Below are 12702 nucleotides of genomic sequence, written 5' to 3'. Positions count from 1 at the left end.
GACAAAGGCTCTTTGTTTCATGTGGCTGCCACTCTGGGATGGCCTGAAAACCCCTCACCAGATGCCCAGCCTCATTTCCAGAACATAAACATGCTGGATAAAACAGCACATCTGAGCTGAAAAGAAAGAAAGAAAGAAAGAAAGAAAGAAAGAAAGAAAGCAAGCAAGCAAGCAAGAGAGAGAAAGGGGGCATACCTAGCTGATAGAAAACCAACAGACAACTTTACATCTAACGATGGCACACACTCAGGAGTTGGTGACACGGCAGCCCAGGGGACCAATGGGGTGCTGTAGACCCTGAGGGCCAGGGACTAGGACTTGGGTGCCCTCAGCAATGGGGGACAGGGCCTAGGTCCATGTGAGGCACTGAGAATCCACACAAAGCCTTGATTCCCCTTTGGGGAAGGTCAAGAGGCCTCAGGGAAGGCTGCTGTTGGGGAAGAAACTGGTAAATGACACAGAGACTCAAGAGTGGGTAAAACAACAACAACAAAAAGTTTACTTTGCTAGCAAAGGGCTACCCTGAACCAAGGGCTGTACCAAATGACTGACCCTGGACTGGGTTACCATCTACCTTTTATAGGAGTTTTACAATCATGACCTCACTTTAGGTATTTCAATAAGATATTCCAGTTATTTCAGTTCCCATCACAGATCATGTGCACAAGATAGTTCAGTTTTAACCCAGCTGTAGCATCTTCCTTGTGGTTAGGATGTATATCTTTAGGATTCACCTAATTAGCTATTCTAGCCCACAAGAGTGGGGTTCAGGGCTGTTTTCCTAACCTTCATTCACTCCCCCAAAAAGTGTAAGACCAACTTGGGTGAAAAACGATAATCACTTTAGACATTTAATTAAAATGTAGTTCATCTAAATCTCGAAATGTTTAATGAAAACAAATTTCTTTTCCATTTAACACTTGGCTTTCTCATTGTACAGTAAGTTGCATTGCAGAGATTACACCATTATCTTCAGACTGTGTCTTCTTTGGTGGAATTAGGATGTAGCTGGATAATTTGAAGATAAGTAAATGTGAAATTGTCCTAAGATGACAGTAGATCTATTACATGTGGAATTTAATATTTTTAAATTATGTTTTAAAAAGAGGATGCGGTTGAGTTCCGACAAAACAAAAACACAACATAAGACAGGTCAAGAAGAACTCAGATTCAGTATATAAAAGTGTCTCATAATAGGTTGACAAGGACAGTAAAAACAAGAGAGTGAAAAGGTAGTCTTTCTGGAACATCATTTTGCAATAACATAGAAACACTAAGAGCCAGGAATATTTCTCCATTTATGTAAAATTTCAGCATCCAAGTTTCCCTCTATTTATTTTACTGGAACAAATGCTTTAAATAAATAATTTGTCCTCTTCATTGAAGGGAGCTGATCTGTTTCATATTTAATGAGCTAGTTTTGGAGAAGATCAACCATGTACTGTGTAGTAAGGACTACTGCATAAATCCAAGTGTTTTCTGTGAACAGTTGGAGAAAGCAGTCCATAAGAACCCAGGATCAATGGAAATAGGTATTACTTTAAGCCATCTGTGAAAGAGACACCCACAAAGTACCCAGAGTTAAGTCTATAAATTCCACTCCTTTGAGAAATTGATCCACAGTTCCAAGTTTTCTTGGTTCTCTAATCAGTTCTCACATTAGTATAGATTTTTCGGACAAAGGCATTTGTTCCCAGGTAACCAATTGCTGCACACATTATTCCCAAGGCTGTGCTGAATAGCATTATATATCCAAAGTAAAATGATGTTTGAAATAATCCATACATCTTTGTTTTGAAAAAATAGTAGTAAAAGGAATACACATGAATGTCACAGATAGAAAACATGTCCATTGATTGGCACCTGTAACCTTCTGCAGTTAGCAGAAAGGAGGAGCATGTGATGGTCACATAGAGAGTCACAATGCACAGGATGACCAGCACCAGCATCATGAAGCTACAGGCATAATATATCTTCTATGCCCAGAAAGATATGAAGATGAAATACATTTCAGTAAAGGTAGAGCCACAGGTAAAATTCTTGCCAGGCAAACAAATATTGTAGGCTCCATGACAGTTTTTTTCTTTGATATAGGATGAGGCATAGCATCGACAGGATGGGGTATTGGGCTGACCTGATGGATGTTGGTCAAGTACTGCACTAACAGCATTTAGAAGAAGAATAGCAAAACACTTAACAAGCATTGTTCCAAAAGAAATGGCTCTTGAAGCCTGGTAGTGAATGTCTATAAAATTGATGAAGGCAGTGCTACATACCATAACTGGGATAAGCAATTTCTCAATAAACAACTGCTTTCTCTATCTCCTTTCTCCCTGTCCAGTATATTGATTTCCTCCAAAATAACCATTCACTGGAGATGTAGGGGTGTAGACAAGTATGATGGCAATGAGCATTGATCCTCTCTCTGTATATAAATCTATCATGGCAATAATAATAACAATAAGAGACACAGAAAATGTCTGATATCCAGAGCCATTGAGAGAGGAAAACATCAATGGTGACTTAATGGTCTACATGCATCTCCATGCCTGCTTTCATCCGTATTTACTGCCTGGGTATCTATCCATGTCGTCTGTTGTTTCCTCTTTAGTCTATCCGGCATAATCTTTTCTTAAAGTTCTCATTAAAATCATTAAAACTAAGGCCATCATCATGATAGAGTTGAAAATTCAAAGCCAATGAATCTAATACTGAGAAAAGGACCCATTAAGATATTTGTCAAATCCACCTTCAAATTTTATATCTCACTTTTCTATATACAGAATATGACATCTGTATTTTAGTGTTCAGAGGCAGGTTCTCCTTTCCTTTACTAGTTAGATTAACATCAACAATTCAATTTCCATTATTTTTATAGGTCCAAGATAGTAATCTTCTCTTTTTCTTCTGCTTTACCAGCAGAGCTGCATCTGTGTACATCTGGTACCAATAGCGGTTTTTGATAGCATACACAAATGCATGTCTTTTTTCTTGATCTAAGTCAACTTCCCACTAAGTGGCTGGCATCACATCATCTTTAAATGTAATATCCAGACCACCACACTCCAAGTCAGCTCCTTGAAGTGCTTCTGTGAGAGTTTCATGGTAATGACTGATACTTTTTTGGAACCCACCCAAAATGAAAGGAAGAGCACTTGTATATGACTTGGCGATTATGGTAGGGCTCAGTACTATTCAGCCACAAGATGGCTTCGTCTTTATCTTGCTACTCGAGTTTTCACTGCTATCTGTATCCCAGGCCTCTAATCCAGTCTGGGCAGGAGGGGGAGGAAAGAAAACTGGAGAGAGCCATGAAGTTGTGGCTGTTTCCCTGTGACATCCATCTTTGGTGGTGTCATGGTCCCCAGATGCTGGGGAGCAAGCAGTTCCCTTCCTGGGACCCATACTGCAATACTGTGCACCCCATTTCTCCCAAGGGCTGCCCAGAACCCCACACCCAGGGACACAGACCCTGCCTGGGAACACAGGGAGGTGTTCCTCCCAGATCCACCAGGCCTAACCAGGAAGGAGCTTGGGTGGGGCAGGGCTCACCCAAAAACAGATTTCAGGACAGAGAAAAATGTTACTTTCCTATAAGTGTAGACCAGAGTCAAAAGATTCACACCCTAAGTCCATGTGACTGGGAACCTGTCTGAGCTCAGTCTCCTCTTCTGTGTATGGGATGTACACTTCATTCTGGAAAGATCACTTCCAATCCACATCTACTGAATGTGTTGTAGACGTTATTGGAGTTGTCCCTGGAGACATTTCTTCTAACACAACAGAGTCCTCTTTCTGAAAGAGCTGCAAGGAGGCCACAGGACACTGACCACCCCCAGGGTGAGCATAAGAGACCGAAGAGAAGAGCAAGGGCTGAGGATCAAGAAGGGTTGGGTACGAGTGGCGGGAGATGTACACTGTAGTTGAGAAAACAGCGTGGAACAGCCATGGAGCTGTGGAGATGGTTGTGGGAAACGCAGGTGGGGTTGATGGAGCTGAGGTAGGGAGGTAGGCAGGGACCAGAGGGGACCAGACCTTACCTCAGCCTGGGAGGGTGGGGTCCCCGAAGGTCACCCGCACTGCCTGCTGGCCTCCAGGGGAGAACATGGGGAGAGAAAATGGACCCCCTCGAGTAGAGCTTGAGGTAAGGACAAAGCCTTGCTGGCAGCCCTATCCTTAGCTGCTGTTTTTCCCTCTCCCAACAGGTGATGAAATTCTGGAGCTCAATGGAGAATCTATGGCTGGGCTGACTCATCAGGGTGCTTTGCAGAAGTTCAAGGTGACTGTTTCTTATCCACACGAGGCTAAACTTGGGGCCTGAGGGCAACAGAACCAAACTTTGTGCATCCCTCTCCTTCCAACCCCACTGGTTGAAGGTGTGGGATTCTCCACATGGCCACCCAGCTGATGCTGAGATGGGGAACGGTGTTATCAGAACTTGCTCAGAAAATAGTTATGTAATCAGGATTGCCGTTGAGGATATGTGAACTACTTAACATTTACAAAGCTGTTTCAAAGCATTCCATGCTTTATACTGATATTTACAAATAGGTTTTGAATTTTTAAGGTATCACTAAAAGATATTTTTGAGCCTATGTCTAGTTCAAGACTTTGGGGTATATATGTAAATATTATATATAGTATATATAAAGTATGTTAAATGTATCGCATTCATGTGTGTATATATGTGTATAATGTGTAATATATCTGATAATACATAAATGTTTATATATCACACACAAAGAGATGCATTCCCTGAAAAAGGCCCTTCTTACCACTCCTAAGTGAGCCCAGGTCTGTCCACCTGGCTTCCTGGATGCTGTTACACATTACCACTCTTTCCTTCCAGCAAGCCAAAAAGGGGCTGCTCACACTCACAGTGCGCACTCGCCTGACAGCGCCCCCCTCCCTGTGTGGCCACCTGTCACCCCCGCTGTGCCGCTCCCTGAGCTCCAGCACCTGTGTCGCCAAGGAGGGCGGTGGCCCCTTCACTGTGGACAGCCCCAAGCCTCCTGCCAGCACCGCCAAGCCCAGTTACAGAATCATGGTGGAGGTGTCCCTGAAGAAAGGTAGGGGTGAGGTGCTGGGGCTCTGCTACCTGCTCTGCCCTCCTGCCCAGTCCCTACCCAGGAGATCCCTGCAAGGGAGTCAGCCCTGGGGACCCAGCAGCATGGTGCTGGTTTGCAGATGTTGGCGTTTTGATGCAGGTTACAACAAAACAAAAGCAACAGTAGGTCACGCACAGATCCATACACGCACATGTGCACGCACAAGCACACACACACTGGACCGGGAGCTGGGGCTCTGCCCCAGAGTGAGGAATGACCTTGGGAGAGACAGAGAGGCCGGCCTGCAGCACTTTGCAGCCGATTCTCTTCGGACTGAGCCGGAAGTCCTCTGAGGCTTCCCAAGCATGGCTGCCACTCAACTCATGCTCTGAATAAGGTTTCCCTGGGTGTTTTGCTGACCACGGCCTGGGACGTGAAGACAGGGAGGCTTTGTGACCACTCCAGCCCTTTGGGTCAGACACAGCTGTGCACTTGGGGAGAAGCAAAGAACTAAGTGATAGGCCACGTGTCTGTGTGTGTTTGTGTGTGTGTGTCCGTGTTCCTGACCCAGGCATGGAGCTTGCCTGACACACATCTGAGGCCACAGCCTGGTCTGTGCTCTATCCCAGGGCAGCGCCTGGCACAGGAACCAGACACACCCTGAGTCTGCTGAGCAGGCACAGGACCTGACAGGCCTTGCCTCAGAGTGCTGTTTTCTCTGATCAATGGCACCAGAATCGCTGTGAAGAGGGTTTGTTTTTTACTTTAAAAACACAGCTTCTTGGGGCTGGGGATTTAGCTCAGTGGTTCTGCCACCTGCCTTGCAAGCACTAAGTCCCAAGTTAGATCCCCAGTACCAAAAACAAAAACAAACAGAAAAAACACAGCTTCTTAAACTCTGTGTTGGGGTGGGGCTCAGGGACCTCCATTGTGAACAAGGGCCCAGGTGATTCTGATGCCCATGAGGCTAAAGATCTCTAACTCTAACTCTAACCCTTGTCAGGAAGATGTCAGAAGGGCTCTGACTTGTTCATGATCCACGGACTCAGCCAAAATCTTCACCCACAGTATATGAGGCTGAGGGCTCTAACAGTGGCCTATGGCAATCCTCATGGGGCCGCTGAGAGAATCAGCCTCAAAAAGAGAAAATATCCACAAAGATGCTTTGTAAATCACACTCCCAGAGCAAACCAGAAAGAAGGTTCTCCCCGTATACCACTGTCTCTTGCTGTTTCCCCAGCCTTTCCAAGTTGGCCAGCCCTGGATCCACCCCTTCCACACTCTGGAGGGCCCATGACCCTAACACCACCACGTGCCACTCCAGCATTTAAACTTCACCCAGGGCAGCTTGGGCAAACCCCAACGCAGGGCTGGGATGCAGCTTTGGGTGGGGTGCTTGTCTCCCATGACCAGGTCCTGTTCCATCCCTAGCACCTCAAGCAAACAAAGAATAGCATACCTTGTCCTTGTTCTCATGACCCTGTCCCCCACTCTGCCACCCGAGCCTTCCCTGTTTTGGTAAATGACACTGAACCCATCATGTCTAACCTATTTTGGTTTTTACTAATTACATCCTCCTGTTCCATCCCTTAGCAAGTCTATCTGCAGAACAGCTGCATGCATATCTCTTTCTGTCTTTGTAGTTCTGTCCCAGCCACGGCTGTCCGTCTCTCAGACTCTCAGGGCTCTAAACTGGTCCGGGTCCTAACTGCCGTCCTTTGTCCTCACCTAGCCAGACACACCTTACTGTACACAGCAGCCAGTCGCGTCCCTGCCGAGCTTACCACTGCCTTGATTATGAGCCCTTCCACTCTTCATTCATGCCTGACCTGTAATGACCCTGTCACCCTGCAAACCTGCAGCCCAGCATGCTACTTCTTGCCCTCACCTTGGGCACCTGCTGTTTCTGCTGCTGGAATCTCCACCCCTCTAACTCATTGTCACCCACAGTGTGGCCTAAATGCTGTCCCCTCAGGCCCACAGTCCTGCCATTTCCTGGCAATTTGCGCCTCATTCTGAGGCCTCCCTCCCTGCTCTCCTTTCCTGCCTTTCCCCTATTGAACTGACAACCTCTCCTCTGACCCTAAGCACTTCCTGCACGCAGATGACCCTCCACAAACACAGGTGGGGCGAATGTTGTCAGGGACTGACTGAGCCTGGAAGCAAATGCTCACTCCACCATGTTCTGCCTTCCAGAGGCCGGTGTGGGCCTGGGCATCGGCCTGTGCAGCGTCCCCTACTTCCAGTGCATCTCGGGGATCTTCGTGCACACGCTGTCACCAGGGTCTGTAGCTCATCTGGATGGACGGCTGCGGTACGTCCTCCCTCCTACCTGTGTCACGACAGAGGGAGAAACACCTGGGAGCATGGGGGGACTGAGTGGGGATGAGACCTGTAGGATGACCCTGTGATTGACATTGAATTCACAGGGACAGAAGCAGGAGCCTCAGGGCCTGTGGGCCTATGAGCCCTATGTAGAAAAATAGCTTTCTGAGCAAAGCAGTGGTATAAACATGGTTTATGTGGCATGAATATAGCTGGAGGCTGTGGTCCATTGCTGTTTGTCCCTACCCAAGAGCACAGGTAGGAGGCAATTTCGTTGGAAAGGAAAACCAGCTCTAAGGATATACAGGGAGGGAGGTCTTTGCCTCAAATCTTTGTTTACCTCGCTTTGGTGTGCAAGGGCTTTTATCTTAAGGGAGAGAGGGGGAGGAATACAAAGAGAAGATAGACAAGGGATTTCCTGCACTGTTTCATCTCCTGGCCACTGTTGTCTCCCTCTCTCCTTTGTAGGAAACTGGCCTTCAACCTCTAGGGCCAGCATCTGGGGATTCCTTTCGGGCAATGGGGCCATTTCTCTAATAGAGGTGTTACCACTGTCTATTTATCTGAAACAGAGGGGACCACACTTATGCTCTCTGGATGAGGAAGCTGGAGAAGCAGACCAAAGTCTAAGAGTATATTATATTATATTTTGTAGTACTGGGGAGGGAACCCAGTGCCTTCACACTGACTTACATCCCCATCTTTTTTTTTCTTTCTAAATTTTGAGACAGGATTTCGCTAAGTTGCCCAAGCAGGGTTTAAACTTGGATCCTCCTTCCTCAGCCTCCCAACATTCTAACATTACAGGCATGTGCCACCATAACCAGTTTAAAATCCTAAAATTTAAAGATCTATTCTACCTTCTCAATAATATAAAATGCTTTTAGTCATTCCAGTATGTTTCTTTATAGATGTCTTCTAAGAGAAGGACAAACCTAAATTTTCTTTTCAATAAGTGATCTGTTTTGATCAAAATATCTTAGCTCAGTTTAACTCATTACAGTGCTTTGTACTCACTCCAACATTCGGATATAATAAAAATCCATCTTTGCCTTGGTTTGGGCTTTGCTAAATCTGGAGAGCTTTGCCTTATTTTTAAGAGTTTCTCCATAATTGTAGTGGCACACAGAAGGGCAAGCCCTGCTTAATGGGCATCTTGGCAGAACTTCTGAATTTAATAGATTTGTTGCTCCCTGCCCCCCGCAGGGAGGTGACTGCTGACTTACTGGGCTGCATGTAGTTGGGATATAACCATAGGTCAGGTCAATGTGTGATGATTTACTTCTGAGACCCTCAGATAAAGGTGTGCTTCCTAGGCCTACAGTCAGGTAGGGATTGTTCAGGAAGCTCCTATTTTTGGTGGCCTCTGGAGCCACTGAGGACAATTACAGCAATAAAAATACCAATTTTCTTAGCATGAAGAGACCTGAGTGCCCTCATCCTGCTGATAACCAGCAGGGCCAGTGGTTAGGACACTGCAGCCTGACATGTGTTGTTTTTTTAAATAAAGGTTTATTGGAACAAAGACACACAGTACATGCATGTGTTTATGAATTGTCCAGGCTGCAGCTGTCATTCTACAACAGCAAAGTTGAGTGACTGCAACAGGGATGGCATGACCTATAAAACCTAAAATATTTATTCTTTCCAGAAAGTGTCAATCTCTAAGCTAGACAGCATCGGAGAAATAATTTCACCTCATGCCTCAGTTTCCCCATCTCTCATCGGGAAAGGTGCTGGATGTACAAATCCTCCATATATGGTCCAACCCTATCTTCTCTATCTTGTTCCTTTTTCTATTTAGACTGTTGTGTTAGTTTTCTGTTACTGTAGCCAATACCTGAGGTAGTTAATTTATAAGAGAAAAGGTTTGATTTGGCTCCCAGTTTTGGAGATTCCGGTCCATGTCCATTTGTAGCTTTTGGGGAGCTACAGTGAGGCAGATCATGACAGAAATTGGGGATTGGGCCTTTAGCACTTATCTAACCATAGATGTTGCCAGTAACACCTTAGCCACCTGAAAGTTAAAATAAATTCCATCACCTGCTCTCCTTGTTTCTTCTTGCAAGAACCACAACTGCTCTCCAGCCCAGTTATTTCTTCGTAGCACAGCCTGTTTGATCCTTCTGACATTTCACTTATGAGACATGTTAGACTGCAGCATGGCTAATTAACTGGTTAATTGGTTAGATCAGGTAAATTATGCCTTCCATCTTGGATGGGCAAACCTAAATGGGAAGGGGAAGAGGAAAACTATGTAAGACTTTCTGTTGTTGTTCATGTGAAAAGCAAGAAGTGAGGGCAGATTAGTTGGCCTTGTTCTCCGGGTTATGGTCGGGTCTCTAGAGCGATCTAGTTGGTGATGTGGGTTTTGGATCGCATCAATAGCCTGGCCAGGGAAACAGGGAGATGACTGAACTGCCAGATGTTGTGATCACTAACTTTCTGATGACTTCCGGTTGGTGCTTTTGCAGGTGTGGAGATGAGATTGTGGAAATCAATGACTCCCCTGTGCACTGCATGACACTCAATGAAGTCTATGGGATCCTGAGTCACTGTAATCCTGGTCCTGTTCCCATCATCGTCAGCCGACATCCAGACCCCCAGGTAACATCTTGCTCATTCCTTCCGTACCCAAGTTAGAGTAAGAAATGGATAGAAACAGAACACTGCTGGCTAGGGTTTAGGTCCGAATCCCCGAGAACCTGTTCGAACTTCCTGTAGTAACAGATGTCCGCAGCAGAGGTCTATCAGTGAACTCCTAGACACCAGAAGCAATTGGCATCAACTTAGGGAACTCTTGCAGCTGAGCTACAAGCTCCAGGACAGGAAGGTAGAGACCCAAGGTCACTGTTAGTAGGTGCAAGAGATTCATTCATTCCTTCACGTAACCAGTGGGTGCCCTCTCGGGGGATGTCTGGGGGGAGGCACACAGGGCACAGAGACAAACATGTTTATAGTACTGCATCTCTGCAGCAGCTCACAGCTTCGACAGAGACTGACATATAAATAAATGCAATGTAGAGCTGCACATAGTAAGGGAATACAGCAGAGAAGAGTTTTTAAAACAATACCAAGCGTCACTTTTCTCCAGTGAATTTGAAGGCGATCCTCACAGGTGGTAAGAACACAAAGGTCAATGTCAGAGTCAGGAAGGGGCCTGTCCTGCAGGAGAGTGCCGGGTCCTGTGGAGCTGGCCTGGGGGTTCTTGGGAGTGTTGATTGAGGACTAGTGTTATCTGGTAAGGCACCGGGGTGACATCGTAAAGGGCCTTACACAAATTGTTAGAGTTTGTGTTTTATTCTGTGTGTACTGAGAAGCTGCAGAAGGCCTACAGCTACAGATGGAACATGTTCAGATTTTATTTCTTGACCTTTGAGTGCACTGCAGAGGACAGAATAGAGTGGGCGGAGCCTGGATCTGGAGGAGGAAGGAAGCAGATGGTGGGGGCCTGAGCTAAACAGCAGATGTGGGGAGATTCAGAGAAGAAGAAGCAAAAGAGGCCTCCCTGGGAAGGAATTGACAGTGTCTGCTGGCTGGTTCGCAGAGACAGAGTGGCCTGGGATGATTCTAGTGTTTTGAGACTGGGGACCATGGCACAGATGAGCCCCCACCACGGGGAGTTGGTGATGATCACTACTGCTGTGTGTTTAATCCTTCTCTAGTGGCGCCAGGTATGTTTGCCTGACGTGTGGCACACATACCTACACTTAGTTGTCTTGCAGCCCTCTGAAGTTGGTGAGCTTTTCCCTCTCCAGTTCACAAATAAAGAAATCAAGGCCCAGAGAGGAAAAAGAACTAGCAAAGTGGTTGGCTGGAAAGTAGAGGAGCTACGATTAAAACTCACCAAAGCCCGTGCTCTTAGCTAATGGATTCCAAGAAAATAGCACAGACAATGGAATAATGGGACAGCCCAATTTATACAGTGGATTCAAACTAAGCCATTGTGCACTGAGGTTAAACACAGCAGGGAAAGGAAACTCCTCATCTAAGGTAAGAGAGTGACTGGCATAAATCTCTGGGAAGTAGGAGAAAACAGCTCATTGGTCCCTCCTGCTGCCTGAGGATTATGGCAAAAGCCATTGCCTCAAAATAAACTACAAAGGACTGGAGATATAGCTTTGTGTGAAGGTCCTGGTTGGCTTCAATCCCAGTAATGAAAAAAAAAAGTTTTGCTACTTGCCAAGCATTGTGCCCAATATTTCAAGTGGTTTATTATTTCCTGTATTGTGGTAAAATACACCTAACACAAAATTTACATTTTAAAGTGTAGACTTTAGTGGCACTAAGTACATTCAGTGTTCTGCAGTGTCACCACCAGGTTTCATCTTGCAAAACTGAGACTCTGTCTCCACCAAACAACTCCTTATTTCCAGTCCTCTGCCTTGTGGAACTCACTCTTCCATCTTCTCTTTCTATGATTTTTTTTTTTTTTTTGGTACCGGGGATTGAACTCCGATCCTTGCACTTGCAAGGCAGGCCACCGAACCGCTGAGTTCCCCAGCCCTCTTTCTATGATTTTTTACTTCAAACTTCATTCCCATCAAAGGTGGACAAAGGTTGCAATTTCTCCACATCTTTGTGCAACTTGCAATTTTTTGTTTTGTTTTGTCTTTTCAGTCCAATGCTCTCCCAACTGAGCTGTATTTCTGTTTTCTGTTTGTTTGTTTTTTTGACAGTAGCCAACCTAATGGGCAAGTGTGGTTTCTTATTGTGGCTTAGATTTGCATTTCCCTAATATAAGTTGAGTACCTTTCCTCTGCTTGCTGCCTGTCTGTATCTTTGGAGAAGTGTCTGTTCAAGCTCTTTGCCCATATTTAGAGGGTTTTCTTCTTCTTGTTGAGTTGTAGTTTTAAAAAACTAGATTTTGACCCTTTACACAGGCATAATCCTCAAGTATTCTCTGCATTGCTTCTACTCTCTCATTTGTGTCCTATGTTGCCCAAAGGTTTTCAGTTTTGATGTCATCAATTTATCTATTTTTTCCCTTTGTTTCTTATAGTTTTTGTTTCAAACAATTTTTTTTGTTAAACATCTCTGTACTGTAAAGTGGGGTTTATTCTTGTGACTATTTTATGGAAGACAAAATCAAGGCATCAAAGGATAACTAGTAGGTCCTCCTGCAAACCACTAGTGGGAGAGCTGTGGCTTGCACACAAGTCCTCTGAGTCCTAGACTCATGCTCTTAGCTACTGCTGCAACATAACTAATAACCTGTGGGGCGCAACACAGACATGATGGTCATGTGATAGTCATGACATTGTGGATGATGACAGTGCCAGGACAGCATTGCCAAGAAGGGCATGGCTTGCAGAGGCAAACTGTGACA

General features: G+C 45.4%; 1 protein-coding gene and 1 pseudogene across 2 annotated transcripts in view; one reads left to right on the top strand and one right to left on the bottom strand.

Moving 5' to 3' along the window:
- Window positions 1-12702, top strand: part of Il16 (interleukin 16) — a 96690-nt gene that overhangs the window by 66067 nt on the left and 17921 nt on the right. For both annotated transcript variants that reach the window (XM_010621188.3, XM_033761121.1), the window contains exons 7-10: window positions 4206-4279; window positions 4850-5069; window positions 7245-7362; window positions 9848-9980. In XM_010621188.3, coding sequence (XP_010619490.1) covers window positions 4206-4279; window positions 4850-5069; window positions 7245-7362; window positions 9848-9980 — 545 coding nt within the window. The remainder of the gene's footprint in view (window positions 1-4205; window positions 4280-4849; window positions 5070-7244; window positions 7363-9847; window positions 9981-12702) is intronic.
- Window positions 1644-4107, bottom strand: LOC104860143 (annotated as a pseudogene).

Source organism: Fukomys damarensis, unplaced genomic scaffold (genome assembly GCF_012274545.1).
Source record: "Fukomys damarensis isolate Sample0158 unplaced genomic scaffold, DMR_v1.0_HiC HiC_scaffold_7, whole genome shotgun sequence".
In the NCBI taxonomy this organism is placed as follows: domain Eukaryota; kingdom Metazoa; phylum Chordata; class Mammalia; order Rodentia; family Bathyergidae; genus Fukomys; species Fukomys damarensis.
The sequence above is the reverse complement of the archived record's forward strand: the minus strand, read 5'-3'. Positions and strand labels throughout refer to the sequence as shown.